Below are 22,875 nucleotides of genomic sequence, written 5' to 3'. Positions count from 1 at the left end.
CCTCGGCTCCATTACAGAGCGCCAGCGAGGGATTCGCCCTAATGAGAGTCATAGATCTCCGCTCCACAGTGTAACGCTGGATCCGGAATCTGATTGGACAGTCTGTATTTCCCCTGCAGAGGTGATTGGAGCTCCACATCAGTTACTCTCCTATCAGTTATTCACATTCTCTGCTAATGTGTTTCTGCTGGATGGAGCTGAAAAAGATGATTGTGTCTATGGGATGGGGTCACTTTATGGAGCCAAATACCTTCCCTCTGAAGAGGATATTGCCTCTTCCTGTTCTCCACCATCCTTTCCTGACCTAGAACCACCCCACACGTACACCTTAGATGTCACACGCACATCAGAGAGTGGAATCCAAAGAGAAAGAGGAGAGTTTCCCTGGTACACCCCCCACTCCCCTCCTCTCAGATTTCCAGGTACTATATATATTCATAAAGAGAACCCACCTCTGATTACACAGCTGACAGGCAAAGCAGTCCAGATGGTAGACATTGTCCTTCGCCCGCATCACCATCTCGAAGGCTGGAATTAGTTTGCTGCACGCTGCACAATTTCCCGTTACCCCAAATAACCTGGAAGAGATAAAAGAGGTGGTCATTGGAGGGATCCAGATCTGGCACAAGGCTTCATTCAAAGTGTGTCATCAGACATTTCTATCTGGTATGTGGGTTGAGACTGGAGAGTCATAAAAAAAAGAGTACAACACACTACAGGGTATATGGTATGAAACACAGTATAGAGAGTAGTGTATGACATATAAATGGTATAGAGCAGGGGTGCCCATTAGGTAGATCGTGATCTACCAGTAGCTCTCAAAGCTGATGCTGGTAGATCACTAAGTGTGTGAATGGCGGCCCCTATATTCCATTTTGGTATATTTATTTAGCTGTGCACACATGATTACCTATTAGCCTGAGTCTGCTGAGCCAAGCTCCCTGACACCTTTCTGGTGGATACTGGTGGTTGAAGTGCTATGTATTACATCAAAGAATATTAGTTTACATAGCCTGCTGCACTACACTGTTTGCAAAATACAGCAAGGTGAGCCAGGAGAGAGAGCGGGGAGAGACCGCCAGGAAAGAGAGAGAAGAGACAGCCAGGGGAGGGAGCAAGGAGAGACAGCCAAGAGAGTGAAGAGAGACAGCCAGGAGAGAAAACGAGGAATGACAGCCAGGAGAGAGAGTGAGGAGAGACAGCCAGGAGGATGAGCAAGGAGAGACAGCTAAGAGAGAGAGCAAGGAGAGACAGCCAGGAGAGAGAGAGGGATGGGTTTTTTTTGTTGGTAGATCTCATGTAGCTCGTCATTTGAAAGTAGATCTTAAACACAAAAAATTGTGGGCACCCCTGGTATAGAGAGTAGTGTATAACATATAACACGGTAAAGAGAATAGAGTATTACATATAACACGGTATAGAGAGTAGAGTATGACATATAACACAATATAGAGAGAGTACAGCATGACATATAACACGGTATAGAGAGTAGAGTATGACATATAACACAATATAGAGAGAGTACAGCATGACATATAACACGGTATAGAGAGTAGAGTATGACATATAACACAATATAGAGAGAGTACAGCATGACATATAACACGGTATAGAGAGTAGAGTATGACATATAACATGGTATAGCGCAGTGGTTCTCAACTCGTGGGTCGCGATCCAAATAACACGGCATAGAGAGTAGAGTATGACGTATAACACGGTATAGAGAGTAGAGTATGACGTATAACACGGTATAGAGAGTAGAGTATGACGTATAACACAGTATAGAGATTATATAGCACAATATAGAGTTCATTATGATATATAACAGCATATACAGCATAGTATGACATAGAGCGTATAGTATCATATATAACATGGTATAGAGAGTATATGAATGATTAAACATATGAACTATGAATGAGACTGTAAGTAGAGGCTTCAGTGACCAGGTCGCCAGACAGAAATTTAAGGTCAACTTGGTAGCTGGGATTTGTCCTGCCTGGCAGTATAGAGAGTATAAAACTGTTATGTGAAACCTTTATGACATAAGGAAATGAAACTATTGCTGTAACTGCTTAAAAATGTTAGCTGGAGTTCAGATTTAATTTCTTAGACAAGTTCATCTAAATCTACATCTAACACTACCCTCCCCAAAGGGTGACAATGCTGCTGTCCGAAGGGTGGCTCCAATGCTCCTCTATGGAGTGGAGTCACCCTAAGGCTGGGTCCACACCTGGGCGTACGGAATAAGCGATTGGCGGTAAAAGAAACGCGCGACAAACGCTTGTTTCCAAGGGCTATCCGGCTGTATCCTAATGAATACGCGCGGCAAATACGCCCCGAAGAAGCTCCTGTACCCCTTTGGGCATAGGGCGTTTTACAGCGCGTTCCTACGCGCTGTAAAACGCCCAGGTGGGAACCATGCCCATAGGCAATTATTGTTTTTCACATGTTGAGCGTTTTACAGCGCGTAGGAACGCGCTGTAAAACGCCCAGGTGTGAACCAGGCCTAAGACAAAAAGTATGTTACCGGCAGGATCTCCAAAAGAAAATAAAGGGAAAAATACCTAAAAAAGAAAACTAATGCAGTCACCACATCTAAGGATTGGTAAGCTGCAGAATATGACATTTTGATTTTCTGGGTTTAGATACACTTTAGACTGCGAGTATAAAGATATTGAAGAGTTCATCTTTAGACATCATATTGAGTTTTATAAAGGCTGCACCTAATCTAATATTAGATAGAAGTGTGTAATTGTGTAAAATCACTAAGTCTGAACCTGGGAACACTGCAAGGACAGCACAGGCTACGTCTATGTGTAAACTTCACACCATCAGCTGTGTATTGTCCAACACCGCCATAATGCAAGGACAGCAGAACATACTAAGGAAGTCATTCATAGCGATTTACGGAGGAAAAACCTGCTGCATTCTACCATCGACCCACTACTGTTAGGTGTCAATGTGTGCCATAAGAAGACACACAGGGCATTACTGCAACTAATGATCATTTTCATAATCGATTAGTTGGCCGATTATTTTGTTCGATTAATCGGATTTTAAAAAAAATACTATCCTTAATTTAAAATAAAATAATATACACAATGCAGCGTTACAAACATAAAGTTTACTTCAGAATAAAACGGCATGTACAATTGTTTGGAATCGCACTGCACTGGAACGCACAGCATTGCGGTACCGTGCGATCACACTGCGGGTGGGAGGCGCGTTTGGAGTGACATTGAAATGAATGGCACTGCATCGCACCTCCCACAGCAAAATTTGTCAGGCCGAAGCGGAAAATGACTTATTTCCACCTTTTATCATTGTATTGTAAGCATATGGCTCTGGAAAAGCTTCAGCCAGAGAATGACAGCTGCCAGTGGCAAGATTCTGCAGACGGCAGCTCAATGTAAATACAGCAGGTAGTGGGTTGGTGTTGCTATTGGCCATTTCAAATTGTAATAGCCAATAGCAAGCTGGCTATTGCACCCGACCACTGCTTGCTGTGCCCTCCTCCCAGCATGGAGGAGAGAGCTAGGGGATCCAACCAACTAATCGATAATGAGAATGGTTGACAATTATCGATTAGTTGATTGCAGCCCTACAGGAAGGGTATTCACCCCGAACAGAAAAATGCAGTAACATATGCAGTAATGTAGTAAAAACAGAAGTCACAAATCAAACCCACCCACTACAATAGTGTTTGGCTCATGGAGCAACATTTCACACATCTGGTGGAAACCATCATCACATAGAGCTTTGCAGGACCAGTGTGCTATGAATACGTCATAGGGCATAGTCATAATAAATAGTTGTAGGAGAGCCGGAGGCCGGATGCTGTCTTCTATGAGGATTTATCTGTTTGATACCTAAATTCAAGCAAGATACAGTGGCAGAAAGCAATTGATATGGTTAATTCACTGCCTACTGCAGGAAAAACGACCCAGGACCACTGTGCTGCACCAATTCTCAAGGAACAAGATTCCAAGTGATCGTATGAGACCAAGAAGCCAACCACCATTGTTTTTTGTCTACCATTGAGCAGAAGACATCAATGTTGGACAGCATACCATAGGTGCAGCTGCAACCCCAACTGAGGGTTGAGCAAAGAAAAGAGCCTATAGCAGGAAAGAGACTTTTTACTGGGAAATAGGCTATAGCAGGGGTAGGCAACCTTGGCACTACAGCTGTTGTGGAACTACAAATCAATTGAGGCACTGCAAGACTCTGACAGCCACAGGTATGGCTCCCACAGGCATGATGGGATTTGTAGTGCTAAGGTTGCCTACCCCTGGTCTATGGGATGGATTCAGTCTATAGAACAGGTTTGAGCTGCACCAAATCTTAGGAGTAGAGGAACAGAATAGGGCCATACTGATAGTAATTAAGGAACTGCATGGGAAGGCAGCCCACACAGGGAGACTATGCAAGTCCCATCATGCGGGAATTTTGCCCGCAATGACGGTCACTTTGAGCTTCTGCTGAAATGCTGAGCCTCAAAATTGAAATCAATATTAATAATACATAATTCACATTCCAAGTGGCTCGTTCAGGACTCCAACAAAGACAAATACCTTCCAAGCCAGATATGTCCTGAAACATCAGACAAATGGCAACAAACTGCAAGACTGGCCACCAAAATCAGCCCGTCAAACAGGGATATGGCTGTCACCTGACAGCCCTATAAATCTTCATTCCCTGAATGTCTGTAAATTCTCTATAAAGCAGAGAGAAATCTGACAATCGTAAGCTGAATAACCCGGGCCAGGATCACAAACATGATTGCTCTCCAGGGTCACCGCCACTCTTCACAGTTGGTAAACTGGTATCTGTAATTTTTACAGTTACGTTTCTGTCATTGTGTGTGACGTGTGAGTGAGGGCTCTGCCAGTGATTTGCGGGTCTCTCCCCCCAAACTCTCCATTACAGACACATTATCATTCTGCCAGAGGACGCAATGCTTGGATGGTTCATGGGCTACACAGAAAGGTCAATCAAATCAGATCTCGGCGCTGGAGCTGATGTGTGCTGTGAATGGCGGTGGGCACACTGCTATGGCTGCTGCTTCTACAGCACCACCCCAGACGTTGTCACCTTGCGTGTGTAGGGTACACCGGAGTTACTCCATGCATCCACAGCTGTGAATCTTCTATTCTGGTGGCATCTTGAGCAGCATCAATCAATGTTTGAAAGATATAATAACCTTCTGTGACCATTGCCATGTTGGGGTAGACCACGGACTCATTTTTAGAGTTTTTACCTATGTGGCACCTCTAAGTTTACCCCAAATAGAGCAGTTTTTATTGCACAGAGTTTGGAAATGTATTGTCAGCTCCCGAGACCGTGACAGCTCCCGAGACTGTGACAACAAAACTGTCTAGAAATTTTTTTTTTCTACTATTGACTGTATGATCTGCCATGGCTGGCTCCACGGCTCGGATTGGCTATGGCATGAGGTGGCCTTGTCCTGGGATATGCTAAGGATTATGGGTAGGCCAATGTGGCAACAATTGTACACATATCCAATATGGCGCTATGGATTTCTCGCTATTGGCAAATCTTGAAGGTATTGTCTATTCAGATGTGCGCAAATTGATATCTTCACCCCCAACCCAAAATCCAAACAATCACCTCACTGAAATGCTGCTGCATAAGTCATTGTGATACAGTGCACCAGAAAAACAAGCTCAAACTTCACATGGGAAAGAGCCTCTTGTGTATGGGTACAAACATGACCCTGCAGATTAATCTGTCCTACCGCCGCCAGATATGTGCTCATAAGAGGCCACATGATGGGGAAACACCAACCTGCAGACGGAATTTATTACAGGATCAGAAGACAGACTTATTTACAGGAACATCCGCAGTAAGAATAATATCAGATAAAGGAGTGTTTGTTTTATTTAGCAAGATATAATAAGAATAAATCATTTTATTACTATATAATGGAAAAACGTAATGCACAATCATGATGATGACGGATGAATGATGGATGGATGATTTATGATGGCTAATTTATGGAAGAAGATGATTGATGAATCATTGATGATGATGATTGATAGCTATGGATGATTGCTGAATCATTGGTGATGGATGAATGATGATGATGACCATTGATGATGAATGACTGATACTGATGATGGATGATTGATAGATGATGGTTGATGATGATGATAATACAAAATAACAATAATATTGATGATAATAATAATAGTGATGATGATGGATGATGATATTAATATTAACAACAATGGTGCTGTTAATTATATTAATCCCAAAATGAATAACAATGATAATAATGATATTAACAATAATAATCTGATGATGATAGTAATGATGATGATGAAGATATTAATGATGATGATAATAATACTGGTAATGACAATGATAATAACAATAACAACAATAATATGTGTTTGAGGCATCGAAGGTCCCCTCCAGGTGAATTCTCCGCTCGCGAATCAGAAGACAAAGAGAAATGGCGTCGGTGCGTCAGAAAAGCCGTTCGAAGGGGCTGCGGTTTCCATTTGTCCCCCAATTTCGGTTGTTTTCGCTGAGCGCATTTATCAGCTGCCTGATTAGAATTTGTTTCTACACAAACCATTGATCATGGGCCTATTACTAGGCAAATGACAGTTAATTACCCAGTACATTAACCGCTGGGACCTGAGCCCTGCCCGCCTGCCATCACTCACTATGATAAATGAATCGCGCTCAGTAATGCATGTCCAGCTCAGCGCCGGCGGCCGCACAACGAGGCTCCGTCTCACCGGCAGGGCCGGGAAATCTATGGCAATCTGCATAATTACAAGCTGCGGGTTAATAACAGACAAATGATTTGTTGCAGCTAAACAAAGTCCTTGGAAGAGGCCGATGGATGTCAGCGAGTGGCGGCCTGCAGGGGAACGTTCCCGGCGCGGGAGACCCTCCACGGCCCGTGACATCCTTCTAATGGTTTGTAGATTCTGCACGTGCTTAATCCGGAGACCGTCGGGGGACCCCTGGAGCGGCTTTGGGCTAATTATTGTGCTTGGCGTCCGGGGGATTTGTGTAGACGCGGAAAGGTTCTTGCGCGGCACGCTGTCTGCGCCCGGCTGGCGGCTCCATCACTTTTCATCTGGCGATGGACTCTGAAGAGCTAATGATGAATTATTGCCGTGCCGCGGGAAGGGGGAGCCCAACGTCTCACCAAAGTGTCAGCGCTCAGAGTGCGCACATGCGGAAATCTCATTCATTGCCAGACGCCACGCTCATTTCCATCCTCGCCCGGACATCCATCCCGCACGCTGATCTCATCAATCTTTACAATCTTTGCCGCCATCATCTATCACTGTGCTTTAAGATACCGTCACATGCACACACCCGCTGCCAACCCAGGACGGAAATATTCGTCTGATAGGTAACAGACCCCCACTGCTGCTGTCACAAAGTGGGGCCCAGTAATATCACCACTGACCGGGTTATCGTCCTGACCCATCATTTTCCTCCACCCAGTGACTACCACAGACTCCACCCAGTGACTATCCACAGATGACACATACACACAAATACACAGGACATCCCATGATGGAAGTCGCTGTGTTTTCAGATCAAGGTGCAGCAAATGCATAAATACACAAATTTCAGCCACACCAGCCGGGAATAAAGCTATCAAAAGAATGTAGAAGGAGGGAAATTGTAGACATTGCACACAATGCATGAGGCAAATCTGTCCATCTGTAGACCAATCCCAATTAAGCACAATGAAGGACCCAGTCCTGGGGGAACCCTCCCCTCATCTCTCCGCTTTACTGCCATACTGAATCTCTCTATATACAGTACAATGCATGGATCCCTCTGTATACAGTACTCAAAAGGACTCAGAGTTGATATTTGTCCCCAGTAGTCACCATCAGGGCTGTAACATCACAGATGGTTGGCTTTGGATTGGTGGTGGCATCAGCCAGCTATTTCTCTCTGTCGGAATGGCATATGATACGAATTACACGTAGAAAAAGCAGCCAACTTCTAGATGCTTATCCAATGTGCTTAAAGAACGGCCCTCACAGCACCCCACACCGGGAATTATTCTGCATCATCCTTTTATAGAAGATAAGTGGTATCCAGTATGTCACACATCTCTAGTTCCGAGATACTGGATGCCTGGGAAGGGACTTACAGCCACACTTCACACTCCTATTACACCCACACATTAGTGTACATTATATAGCTCCGATTTATACTGTAGTGCTGTACAGAGAACACTAAGCCAGTCACATCAGTCTCTGTTCCAGAGGAGCTTACACTCTAATGTCCCACCACAGTCACACACTATTGTTATATAGGATTTGGACTGCGGGAGCAAATCAGAGCAGCTAACAGAAACACAAATGCAGAAAGACCATATGGATATAGCTCTACTAGTGACTTAGTCCATTATCCCGGTGCTGCAAGGAGAGAGGAGGCAAGAGGGCTAATAATCAGTAGTTGGAACATTCTGGGCCTGAATTCTTCACACATTGGATCCAAAGTAACCAATCCAGACTTCAATCATAGCATTGACAAACAAATTCTCCAGGAAACATGGGCCTGGGCATGGGAAGCATCTCTGGTACTCATCGACTGCAAGGAATTTTCTGTCCCTGCTCAAAAAGATAAAAACATGAAATGTTGGCTGTTTAGGATGGATATTAAGCTCGAGGAGCTCCAGGAGCACATTAGAGAAGATGGCCTTTATCTGGTTACACACAAGCAGCCCCACCCTCACCTCTCAGTCTGACCTCTACCTGAGTACATTGCACATCATCCCAACAAAGTCCCCAAACTTCAGTCCATACAGCTATGAGGCCTTGCAAACAGAGGCCTCCTTGGTCCCTTGGCCTAGTCATCTATGGAGACCTCAATGGTAGATCAGGCAGAGAGAGAGTAAGCCTAGCCTTTGCCTTGCACATTGGCACTTATTTATTTTCTTTCACTTTGTCTGTGCACTTTCCCTTTTTTATGTGTTTTTATTTCCACTCCACTGATGGGTGTGGGTTTTTAATGCTAGGGATGATGTATGGCCATCAGGTTCCTTCCTCCCCCACCTTAGGGGTCTCTCTTCAGGAGAGCCCCCAACCTAGTACTCAAAGGTTGGCTTTGGCTGACCATGAGAAAAGGGGTACGCCTGGCTTCCGCTAGCTGGACCAGAGTGCTCTGCCCCTGTGACAAGCCTTGTGTCCTGCGGGGTCAGGGAAGGGGCCCTTTCTCTTTAGGAGGAGTAACAAATCAGCACACCCCAGTGCACCTTTTTTTGTGTGTTCACGTGCCTTTTTCGGTTCAATTTGGCATTTCGTTTTTGCTCACCCATCGGGAGCCTAAAAAAAAGAATAAGCGAGAAGGACAAGGGATCCTCTGATGGATACACATCAGGATATGCAGCCTAACGTCATGAACATACAAAGAAATAAACAATCATCAAGAGTGGAGGAACCTATTGTCGAAAGTCTAGGGCTCAATGCTTAATGGCCACACTAAGGGAGTCTCTCCTAGGATATATACATTAAACTCCCCTATAGGCTGAGGTGTGGTGGATTTGTCCATTGCACATATGGGCCTCACTCACACCGATGCCTTTATATCATTCCATGGGTACGCCTGTGAGATCACAGCCAAATGCTGTTGTTATTAGAGGTGCGCCGAAATGAAAATTTTAAAACCGAAACAAAACTGAAATGAAAAAAAATGTCAGGCTGAAACCGAAAATGTTTTTGATTCTAACTTTTATTAAAAAAAAATATTTTTTAACATTGTATTTATTTATTCATTTTTATTAAATATTTTTTACTTACTTTTAGGGGCTTCGGGGGAAATATTAGGGGTCTAAACAGATATTTCCCTTTTAAAATAGAAAAAGGGATTGAGGACACAGAGCCCTGTTATAATTGAACAGGAATCCTCTATACTGAGTGTTCCTGTTCATTCATAACTTGAGGACAGAGTATGTTTACCATATCCACAATCATGAATGAACAGGAAGTGATGTAGATCACTTCCTATTCATTCATAATTGAGGATACAGTAACCATACTCTGCTCTCAATTATTTACAAACACTCAGTGATCACTGACTGCTTGTACCCGCTCTCAATCCTGACACGCTGTCACAGAAGGCTGGGCAGTGCAGTTTGGGAAGAAAGCTCAGCCTCCTGTGACAGCAATGGCTGTCTCTGCCCACACCGTCGCTCTCCTGATCTGTCACAGGAGGCTGAGCGGTGTGGGAGGAGAAACACTGGCCGCTCACAGCGCTCTCCTCTCACACCGCTCAGCCTCCTGTGACAGTTTCTCTCCTCCCTGCTGGGACATAGAGCAGCGCCCAGCGGGGAGGAGAGAAATCACGCATGCACCACTATTTCGGCCAAAAAAGGGCACTTTCTGCATTTTGCCAAAAGTGCCATTTTCGGCCGATATGTTTCGGCGGACGATATATTGTTGCATCCCTAGCTGTTATACATTAAATCTTCAAGCACCCATCTGTACAATAACTCCATCAGCCTGGTCTCGATAGTCTTCTTTCTACCAGAACTTTGCTGCCTGACTTCTGCAGATCGGCACCTGACAATCTCAACATCAACTTCATCCAATGTCACATTGCATAGACAGGCCTGTTATCATCAAAATGGCTTGAAAAAATCCAGTAAAGCACCTATGGATTAAACCTACCAGATGGGAAAAGAGATGCAAAGGACCTCAACACAATATTGTATCTTCGACAATCTCCAACGACTAGAAGATGTTTTTCAGAAAATCTCCTTCTGGGAGATACAGAATTACATTTGCGCAATCCATTAAAAACAATATCCACATAGAAAATGTCCTAATCTACTTTAAGAGCTTTCCAAAATGGGAGCTAACTGTGCAGGAAAACCTATAATGACAAAACAAAATGCTAAAGAGGAGAAAACCAAGGATTTTCAAAAGCTACTAAACACACCTATTACTGTGTAACAAATTACAATAATAGGGCCAAAAGGATCCTACCAGTGGTGAGTACATATCGGCACCCTGCACAGCCTTACCAGATATCACATGTACTGTACACTGTGTTCATCATCTGGGCTCACATTTAGACCCAGCACACCATCAACTAGAGCCATATTTGCACCGTGCATTGCCTCATTAGAACTTGCATCAAACCCCTGAAGACCTTCACTAGGACTCCAATCTTCACCCCGCACACTCCCACCCAGAGCCATTTTTACACCCTGCACCCAAATCTAATCCCTACACACCCCCACATCTACACCCTGTACACCTTCACGAGAACCCACAGCTACACCTTGCACAGCCAAGACTCAGCTCCTATTCCTTTTTATAATATCCCTTACCCGTGACAATGTCCCTAGCCTTACCTCCTATATTATCCCTTACCCCTGATAATGTCCCTGCACTCACCTCCTATCCCCTTTATATCATCCCTTACCCCTGATAATGTCCCTGGACTCACCTCCTATCCCCTTTATATAATTCCTTAGCCCTGATAATGTCCCTGGACTCACCTCCTATCCCCTTTATATCATCCCTTACCCCTGATAATGTCCCTGGACTCACCTCCTATCCCCTTTATATTATCCCTTAGCCCTGATAATGTCCCTGGACTCACCACCTATGCCCTTTATATCATCCCTTACCCCTGATAATGTCCCTGCACTCACCTCCTATCCCCTTTATATCATCCCTTACCCCTGATAATGTCCCTGGACTCACCTCCTATCCCCTTTATATAATCCCTTACCCCTGATAATGTCCCTGGACTCACCTCCTATCCCCTTTATATTATCCCTTAGCCCTGATAATGTCCCTGGACTCACCTCCTATCCCCTTTATATTATCCCTTACCCCTGATAATGTCCCTGCACTCACCTCCTATCCCCTTTATATTATCCCTTACCCCTGATAATGTCCCTGGACTCTCCTCCTATCCCCTTTATATTATCCCTTACCCCTGATAATGTCCCTGGACTCTCCTCCTATCCCCTTTATATTATCCCTTACCCCTGATAATGTCCCTGGACTCACCTCCTATCCCCTTTATATCATCCCTTACCCCTGATGTCCCTGGACTCACCACCTATCCCCTTTATATCATCCCTTACCCCTGATAATGTCCCTGGACTCACCTCTTATCCCCTTTATATCATCCCTTACCTCTGATAATGTCCCTGGACTCACCTCCTATCCCTTTTTATCATCCTTTACACCTGATAATGTCAATGGACTTATGGCCAGGGATAAGTGAATGTGTGTGGGACTGTTAATGCGCCTTCTTTTTTATCCTCCTCTTCTGCTAATCCCACCATAGGGGAGGAGGGTTGGAGTGCTTGTAGTGAGGAGGAGGCTAACACTGAAGAGGAGTGTAGCAAAAATAAAAAAGCCCATCCAACCTTCCACAGCACAGAGAAAAGGGCAAGCAGGATAAAGCGGAGGGGGGAAATTGTACGGTCAGGGGGAGGGAAAAATGTATTGTATAATCCTATGGCCATAGGCTGCCTCCCCTTCTCCAAATCTTCCTTCAACGGGAAAACAGACAGGTCTGCTTTTATAGACATCACGTTGTGTTTTTGCCTGTTGTATACATTCATTTCACACATTCCATTAACATATTTACAAATCTGGTCAATTTCTTCGTACTGCAACCCTTCCCATATAATCCACAAGGGCGCATGGCAGCCATTTATTTTTGGCCTGCTAATGTTTCCTTCTCCAAGGCCTCCTTGCCTTTCTGCTCCTGCGTCCTTCTCCTCCTCTGTTTACTTTCGCCATATCTCTGCCAACAGGCTATGAGGAGCTTGCAGAAACATTTTCTGGCTGCTATCCCCAGGGCCTAATCATAGACCTCTGGTTCACTGCTGCGGAAGTAGAGGGGAAAAAAATCACCCCCATTTACAGCATCTTCATGCCAGCTTTGCCCAACACCATGTTTAAATCTTTTTTGTGCCCTCTGCTATACCACAGTGTCAGGTACTTAGTGGGAAAGATTTGTCAGGAAGGCCTTATGTCTGCTACTATTACTCTGCACAGAAAGCCGTCCCTGCCCTTCACCAGCATATGAAATGCCATGAGGTAGCAGGAGGCAGAGGGATAATACAAAAAGTTGGAGGGTTGGGGTTCTGACGGTAGAGAGGGGGAGGAGGTTTGTAGTGCTGGCAGTGAGAAGGAGGCGGTTTGGTGGTGCTTGCGATGAGAAGGTAGAAATCTGGGGTGGTTTTAAGGGGTCCCTGATACAAGGGGACAATCATGCAGGAATTTGCCACTATCCAAAAGGGAGCACCAAGTGCCCCACTTGGAGGCTGCGCAGCAAAGAACCTCTTTGCCATATCTCCTTATGGTGATAAAAAAAAGATTGGCCAACCTTCCACTAGCTGGATTTGATTTGACACATTTTCGCTAAAACAGGCAAAAGCGCCCTTTGTGTGCAGCACAGCACCGTACACTTGTGTACAACAATGATATGCTTCAAAGCACCCCCTATTTTATCCCACCTTTTGTCATAGCTGCCATTATATTTTATTGTGCCTCGCTCCACCTCACTGGAGGTATAGCTGTAGGGAGAAAACCAAAAGACCATAGGCTGGCCTCTTCAACACAAGTTTGCTTTGCAATTGTTCTGACATAGGCAAAGTTGCCCTTTGTGTACTGCATATCACCACATATTTCTATGGTACAGTTGTGTGCACCAAATGACAGCCTCTTTTTTCTCTTTCTTTTTTCTCTTTCTTTGTGATATCTGCCATTAAATTTAAGCAATCCTCCTACACGGGTAAGGACGGCAGTGCAATGTGGGATCTACCTTAAAAAAAAAAGAAAGTCCTAGGCATAAATACCACATTGCCCCTATACAAATATTAAAAAAGGGTTCCTTGAAAGATAACAGTTGCCAGCTCAGCCACTTGCCTCTTAGAGGCGATGGCTACAAGAAATCCCATCTTGTAGTACGAGTAGAGATAGGAATGTCTCTCATGATAAAAAAAAAAAGGCCATGGTCCCTAATTTCTTTAGGGGGGTGTTTAAATGATGCACTGAGGTGCTAAGATAACAGACTGTCGGCAACAACTGCCAGATGTGGCCTAAGTAACATAATGCTTAATGTTAGATTATTAATAAAAATTATACATATAATTATACATTCAAAATAAAGTACAAATTATAAATAAAAATCAAAATGTAGTGTTCCAGACTTGCTCCACAGTATGTAAGCACTTTTACAAGGCCACAATTTAAGAGCGTGAAACCAGGCAGGTTTATAATCAAAATAAAAGTATTATTTTACAGAATGAAATCCAAAAACATTGCACAAACTTGACACACACTGTGTAAGCATGCACTGTTACGTGGGCCACAGTTTAGGAGGGAAATGCCAGGCGGGTTTTGATTAAGTGATCTAAATTAGTGTGTATTAGTTCAATGAAAAAAAGGCAGAAACATTGTTCAGTTCATGCACACTAACATTTACTAGACCACAGTTTCACAGGGAGACAACAGGCAGGTTTATTTTTTTTCCAGAAAAAAAGATAGAAATATTATACTGATTGCACGCAGTATTTAAGTACTTTTAATATGCCGAACAGGACTGTCTCCAGGCAGATTTTATTCAAGAAATCTACATTAGAGTTAATTTTTTCACTGAAAAAGCCACTAAAATATTGTTGTGACTCCATACATATCTAAGTACTCATACAAGGCCACATTTTAAATGGGACACTCACCAACCAGATTTTATTTAAAAAAAATTAACATGTGTATTTTTTTTTATTGAAAAAGCCTCCAAAATATTGTAGTGACTATGTGCACAGTATTTAAGTACTTTCACTGGGCCACTTTATGAACAGGACAGACACCAGCTAACCTTCAAAAATTCGAAATTCATGTGCATTTATTTCACTGAACAAAGCAAAATGTTGTATTGACTGCAGTATTTTTGCGCTTTTACTAGATGATATTTGAACAAGAAAGACACTAGCCAGATTTAATTAAAAAAAACAAAACAGAGTGCATTTAGTACACTAAAAAAAAGCCAGCAAAATATTGTAGTGCCTCTGTGTACAGCATTTAAGCACTTTTACTAAACACTAAACCCCCCTTTTTCTAAACTGAGATTTAAAAACAAATATAAAAGCAATAAAACACCAAAAAAGTGGGGCCTATCAGCTAAACAGCAGGTGAAATCATTGCTGACACATAAAAAGGTATCTTTCCCTGCAATTATCCTGTGATTTCTCCCTATCTACTCCAAGTGTCATCAGCACACAATGACTATAAATAGAGCACTTTGCAACGGCACTGTACCGATGACATCTCTCCATGCAAACACGCAAGATCTATCACGGACTACTACACATGTCCCCAGCACACACAGACTGTAAATATAGGAATTTTCAGTGGCACGTTATAGGATGGCAAAAACTTTGTGATTTATCCCTATCTGCTACAAGACTGTCCACCATACAGTCAGTGTGCCTCAATGTTCATATAGACTTTTTTAGCAAGCCGCCGCAGCAACTATCTCTCCCTGGAAACACCCTGTGATCTGTCCCTATCTGCTACAGGACTGTCCAACACACAGTGGGTGTGTCTGTGACTCAATGTAGATATGCACTTTTTCAGCAAGCAGCAGCAGAAGCAACTCACTTTCCTTGCAAGCACTCTCTGAACTATCCTTATCTGCTACTAAAATGTCCAGCACTCAGCGAGTGTGTCTGTGCCTCATTGTAAATATAGACGTTTTCAGGAAGCAACAACTAGCTCTCCCCGCAAACACTCTGTGATCAGTCCCTAACTACTCCATGTCTCCTCCAACAGACACTGACAAAAGGCTGCTGCTCCTATCAGGAGATGAAATTTAGATAATGGAAGGAGAATTTTGCAGCAGCAAAAAGTATTTCAGGAGAGGATGCGGGTGGGTATGGGAAAGAGTGAGGGAGAGATTGCTCTTAAAAGCTCTAGAGAGAGAGAGAGAGAGAGAAAGTGATTCGTTGGTTTGGCATTATGTAGAGCTGCACAAAAACGGGATGTAACTCTCCCAGCCAAGATTGAGTGGACAGACACTGTGGTGTAACCCAGTTAGGATGACAAAGTAATACAGCATGTGTCCCCTTGTAGTATTGCAGGTCAGTAATATCCACTAGACCCCTTCCACACATATATACCCGGCTCTGCAGGAAGCGTATGTATACACATCGGAGTGGGGTGTAAGGAGTTTATGACCTTGAGGGTAGGTTTGTATATAGAGAGGTGTAGAGCATACACACAGGGTGTAAGCATTGTACCATTGCAACTATGTCAGCCATTGGAAATACTGTATGTTAGATGTCCCATTTCTCAGGACCGGACAATGTAAGCTCCAATCTTCTGGGAGTATTTTTCCTTGGTACCAAATGGATGACAAAAGCCACAGTTTATAGTTGGGCCATCTCAGGACCTACACTGTTGCTGCATTTGCAGTGCAGCTATCAGCTTCCCAATAGCAGGGACTATCCCTGAGACCAGGCGACACAGATGGGCCCAAATCTGATTGTCAACCCTGCTGCCAGACAAAGCGAAGAAGATGGCTTGTCTGGAGTTCTTCTTTAAGTGCCAGAACTGATGCCCTGCAGCTGCTGAAAGCATCGTTTTCAAGTGCCTTCTCACATGGGACACATGCATACAGAAAGACTGACACTGGTGAACACACAAAGATACACATGAGCAGGAACACGGATGGATTTATATTGGTTACCTTTGGGCCACTTTTCAATTAGGGATTTATCTGGATGTTAAGATGATTTGTGCTGAGCTGCTGGCAGCCATCGTGTCAGCCATGGTGACCCATCAGCCCTGTAGATCTATATGAAGGATAACATCTCTCCTGCTGGTCAGTTTCACTTCTGCAGGAGCTGCACCTTTCACAAGTTTTAAAAAGATCCAGCGAATGTTTTTAAGCCATCGGGAAAGGAAATAATTAAGGGTTAGTCATTGAAAAGTGGCCAAAAAAAAAGATATAAAACCAAATCTCCAACTGACCAATATAATGAAGCCACAGAACATTACTGATATATAGAGACGCCCACCCGCGAGAATCCCAGGACTTTGATGGTCCTGCACATGGTATACCTGAAAAGTGATAACACATCCCAGAGCCACCATACCTGACGTACATATGGCACAATGATGCACTAAACGATATATACCACACTGAACCCGACCTGTTGTCATTCTCTGCACCAATCTTAATCATACAATCACTGTCACTACTAATCTCTGCACTGATTCTGATTGTACAATCGTTTCTGAGCGAACGATGTGCAATAATTCTCTGCCTCAGTCTTGACCGGGCCATCATTCTCTGCACCAATCCTGATTGTACAATCCTACTCTCCCCCAATCCTCATTGTACAATTATTTTCGGTACCAATCCTGATTGTACAATCATACTCTTCACCAACCCTGATTGTACAATCATTCAATGTCCCGTCCTGGTTGTACAATCCTACTCTCCACCAATCCTGATTGTACAATCCTACTCTCCACCAATCCTGATTGTACAATCCTACTCTCCACCAATCCTGATTGTACAATCCTACTCTCCACCAATCCTGATTGTACAATCATTCCATGCCCCGGTTCTGAATGTACAATTTTACTCTGCGCCAATCCTCATTGTACAATTATTCTCTTCACCAACCCTGATTGTACAATCATTCCATGCCCCGTCCTGATTGTACAATCCTGCTCTCCACCAATCCTGATTGTACAATCATTCCATGCCCCGGTTCTGAATGTACAATTGTACTCTGCGCTCAAATCCTCATTGTACAATTATTCTCTGTACCAATCCTGATTGTACAATCATACTCTTCACCAACCCTGATTGTACAATCATTCCATGCCCCATCCTGATTGTACAATTTTACTCTGCACCAATCCTGATTGTTCAATCATAGTCTGCACCAATCCTCATTGTACAATTATTATCTGCACCAATCCTAATTGTGCAATCACACTTTCCATCAATCCTGATTGCACATTCGTTCCATGCCCAAGGACTGATTGTACAATTTTACTCTCCACCAATCCCCATTGTACATTTATTCGCTGAACCAATCCTGAATAATATTAATATACAAAGATGTAACTATAAAGATATATACACAGTACACATACTCCCCTATACTAAACCATACTATAATTTATTATACATGAATGTAGTATATCATATACTGCACCATACCACACTATACCTTATTATATTTTACTATACCATACTTTATATTACTACACCGTACTCTATCTTATAGGTTACTATACCATATTATACAATCTATTACTATACTGTGCTTTATTATGTATTACTATGCCATACTATACTATATATTACTAAATGACACCTTTTATGCTACTATATTTTACTGTATATTACTATAATATACTTTATATAGTTATCATTTTTGTTAAATAATATTTATAATTTACATTTTACCAAACTACACTTTACCATATAATATATCGTTATGTACTGTACTATACCTTAGTATATATTATTATGTTATAATGTACTAAACAGTACTATAAGATTGAATGATATAGTATGCAATACCAGGCTATACTGTACTATATATTACTCTGCTATACTTAATTATATAGTTATGCTCTACAATACTATTATCAAACTATTGCACACATTACAGTACTACACCATACCGTGCTATTCTGTGCCGTACAAAGATGTACATAACTATTTCATACTATGCATGCTATTCCATACCATATTATACTGTACCGTATAACACCATACCATACCACACTTTGCTATACTGTACAATACTGCACATTACTATACCATATAATTCTATGATGTACCATACTACATATTACTATACCATACTATTTCATTCTATGATGTACCAAATTACATATTACTATACCATACTATTTCATTCTATGATGTACCAAATTACATATTACTATACCATACTATTTCATTCTATGATGTACCAAATTACATATTACTATACCATACTATTTCATTCTATGATGTACCATACTACTATACCATACTGTAAAATATATTACTATAATATATATAAGCATGCCATACTACACAATATTTTACTAAGCTACACTATACCATATAGTGCAACACCTACTACACATAGCTATACCATACCATACTACATGATACTATACATTACTACACAATACCATACAATACTATGCTGCACCATGTTACACATTATTATACCATATTACACATTATTTCACTATATCATATAGTACAACGCCTTTCCTATACTATACCGTGCTACACATGTCCAAACCATACTATAAAATAGTAAGCAATATGTTACCTTACTATATAGTACCATACCATATTGTATGGTACATTACTATACAATACTATACCATGAATTACTTTGTCGTACTGTACTACGCATTTCCTTATTATACAATGCTACATATTACTATACCATACGATATAGTGCTACACATTACTATGCCATACTATATAATGCTACACATTACTATGCCATACTATATAATGCTACACGTTACTATACCATACTATATAATGCTACATGTTACTATACCATACTATATAGTGCTACATATTACTATATCATACTATATAATGCTACACGTTACTATACCATACTATATAATGCCACATATTACTATATCATACTATATAATGCTACATATTACTATACCATACTATATAATGCTACGTTACTAAACCATACTATATAATGCTACACGTTACTATACCATACTATATAATGCTGCATATTACTATATCATACTATATAATGCTACACGTTACTATACCATACTATACTATACTACTGTTCCATATGCCAGAAGGAGAGTAAACCTGTCATATAAAGTAAGTGAGGACTGATGGGAAGTCAGCATCCCCTTCTCACACCAAGACACTAATTGTCCAATTTACACTCACCGCGTATGTTTTCATTCATCTCCACAAATGTTTTTATGGTGATCTACAAAGATTTACTTTAATACGGTGAATAAATTCAATTCAGCAAAATTTGTCTCTGTGTGAGAAGCTGATGAAGCGCCTGTCTATCGGTTGTCCAAATCGCCACCTGAACAAACAGATTGCAGAGCGTTTGAAGGATGACCATAAATTATAAAGGCGCATTCATTGCTTCCTTTATTGTTACTGTTAACACTCGGCTCTAAAAAATAGATAAAAATCACTTTTTTGGTAGAAGTTGCTGGCACTGCCTGCATAGAGTTACAGCGAATGCCCGAATAACCCAATAATAAAAACAACACTGAGATATGCACAGTTTTTTTGTATGAGGAACTGAAGTAAGACTTAGGGGAACTGATTGTCAGCTCAGCTGATGCACTTGACATGGGGGGGCGGGGGGGTGAAAGGGGACACACAAAACACACAACATAAACAAGCTACTACATCAGAGAAAGACGGAGAACTCCACACACAACAGCAGCCTTAATAGACTCCTTATCCATACATCTCCATAAATGCAGCTCCGCCATCTTTCCTCCGGGGGGCGCCGTACACCATCTGCATTGAAGCCCAACACTAAGGATTATAAAACTTCATCATTTTATCCTGTCCTTGGCTGCATAGTCCTTCACCTTTTCATATTACTCAACATATACTGTTATAAGGAATTAAAGGTAGGATAGTGACAGAGTGGAAGACCAACAGTTTGCTGGCTGCATTGTGTGTAGGACATGAAATACGGATGGGATGTTCCTGGTCGTATCAAAGGACACAGAAAATGACCCACTGATAAGGATTATTTCCAGCTGATGTCACCCTGCGCACCCTGAATCAGTAACCGCAAGCCAATCACCAACTATTCAGTATATTGTCTCTGCTGGACCCCCTGAATCCTGCTGCCTTAGTCAAGTGGCCACTTTACCTGCTTGGTGAATAATAGTTTTGTAATCTGTTCAGACTGCACACAGCTGAAAGATCAGAGGGACCTGGATGGAAGTGCAGAGGGACCTAGATAGAAGGGCAGAGGAACCTAAATGGAAGGGCAGAGGAACTTGGATGAAAGGGTAAAAGAATCTGGATGGAAGGGCAGGGGGTCCTGGATATAGGGACAGGGGGACTTGGATGAGAGGATAGGAGGACCTGGATGGAAAAACAGAGGAAACAGGTGCAAGGGCAGTGGAATGTGGATGAAAGAGTAGAGGAACCTGGATGAAAGGGCAGAGGAACCTTGGTGAAAAGGCAAAGGAACCCAGGTGGAAGGGCAGAGGAACCTGGATGGAAGGGCATTGGAACCTGGATGGAAGGACAGAGATACCTGAATGGATGGACAGAGGGACCTGAATGGAAGGGTAGAGGGTCCTGGATGGAAGGACAGAGATACATGAATGGAAGGACAGGGGGACCTTGATGGAAGGACAGAGGAACCTGGATGGAAGGGCATTGGAACCTGGATGGAAGGACAGAGATACCTGCATGGAGGGGTAGAGGGTCCTGGATGGAAGGACAGAGATACTTGAATGGAAGGACAGGGGGACCTGGATGGAAGGACATAGGGACTTGGATAGAAGAGCAGGAGGACAGAAGAATGATGATAAAGGGAAAGAGGGAACTGGACAGAAGGACAGGGGGTCCTGATGGAAGGACCGAGGGACCTGGATGGAAGGACAGAGGGATGATGAAAGAAAAGAGGGAACTGGACAGAAGGACCCGGATGGAAGGTCAGGGTGACCTGTATAGAAGTAGAGAAGGACCTGGATCAAACGACAGAGGAACCTAGATGACAGTTCAGGAGGTTATTGAGAGACAGACAGACTAGAATGTACAGAGCTCAGATATATGAGTGGATGGTACAGAGTCCGGAACGCAGACCGTAGTGTCAGGATTTTAAAAACATATATTGAAACATGCCGTCACCTCAGATAATCCCTCCGGCACAAGATGAGATTGGCCTTGGTGTATAAGGTGGATCCGACCTCTCCGAGACGACAGTCGCAACATGCGCACTTCAGACAGTCTTCATGCCAGTACTTGTCCAGGGCCTTTAGCAGGTAGCGGTCCTTGATCTTACGGTTGCAGCCAGCACAACCTTTCGGTTTGGTGTCTGGCTGAACTGAAAGCATTTGTATACCTGCAAGGAGAAGACACGCATGTTACACTTTTGGGTTGAGCACATAACATGTTATAAATCACATGATAAGGGACATTGTACATCATCTTATCCAGGGATGGAAGGGCTCTGCGGATACAGCGGACAACACATGAATTCTTGACCTGCAGAACGGGACCCCCCTGGGAGGGACTGGCAAGCAGATGGGACACAAATGACGGCAAATTCTTTGGAAAAAAACAGTCCTGAGAATTCTGGGGAAGATTAAAACGCTGCCGCTAACCTTTCCGCTCAGACTGACTTGACAGCTTAAGAAGAGAAATCATAATTAAAGCGAGAAGTAAATAAGAGGCTTTGCTGCTGCTCACAAGCTGGGAGAAGCATCTCATTTAATTGCCCAGATTGTATTGTGCGCGGCGGGCACGCTTGATTGCACGCATTATCCTCTTGTTCTGCGTCACTCATCCACACACTGCCAGATAGTTAACACAACAAACTATTGCAGTACACAATGTTTTTTCGTCCCCGCCACACACAACGGCTGTACTGGAGCACCTACCTGGCTGGAGGGGTGAGAGGTGAGTGCGCGCAGTGTTTCGGGGTCCCGGAGGTAAAGAATTTGCCCCGGGTGGCCATTCATATGTCCGGGGACATCAAACAAAAGCTGTTCCCCCCTCTCTCTCTCATACTGGCCTAAAATCTGTGCTCTCTGTTCCCCGGCTCTGAGCGTCCCCACAGGCTGCACTCCCGTATGGAACAACAATGCAAATCCCGCTGCC

The 22,875-nt window shown here is 42.9% G+C and overlaps 1 protein-coding gene across 5 annotated transcripts in view; it reads right to left on the bottom strand.

The window, feature by feature from the left end:
• Nucleotides 1-22,875, bottom strand: part of LMO3 (LIM domain only 3) — a 34,763-nt gene that overhangs the window by 5,692 nt on the left and 6,196 nt on the right. For 3 of the 5 annotated variants that reach the window (XM_018562424.1, XM_018562422.1, XM_018562421.1), the window contains exons 2-3: nucleotides 21,904-22,117; nucleotides 453-578 (exon numbers count right to left, since the gene is read on the bottom strand). In XM_018562424.1, the coding sequence (XP_018417926.1) occupies nucleotides 453-578; nucleotides 21,904-22,109 (332 nt within the window). In that variant the 5' untranslated portion in view covers nucleotides 22,110-22,117. Of the gene's footprint in view, nucleotides 1-452; nucleotides 579-21,903; nucleotides 22,118-22,379; nucleotides 22,623-22,655; nucleotides 22,870-22,875 lie in introns of those variants that run through there. The other 2 variants (XM_018562423.1, XM_018562420.1) reach the window with 2 other exon arrangements.

The sequence above is a fragment of the Nanorana parkeri genome, unplaced genomic scaffold, assembly GCF_000935625.1.
Source record: "Nanorana parkeri isolate BGI_ZX_2015 unplaced genomic scaffold, ASM93562v1 scaffold576, whole genome shotgun sequence".
Lineage (NCBI taxonomy): Eukaryota > Metazoa > Chordata > Amphibia > Anura > Dicroglossidae > Nanorana > Nanorana parkeri.
Note: the sequence above shows the minus strand (reverse complement) of the source record. Positions and strands in the feature narration are given on the sequence as shown.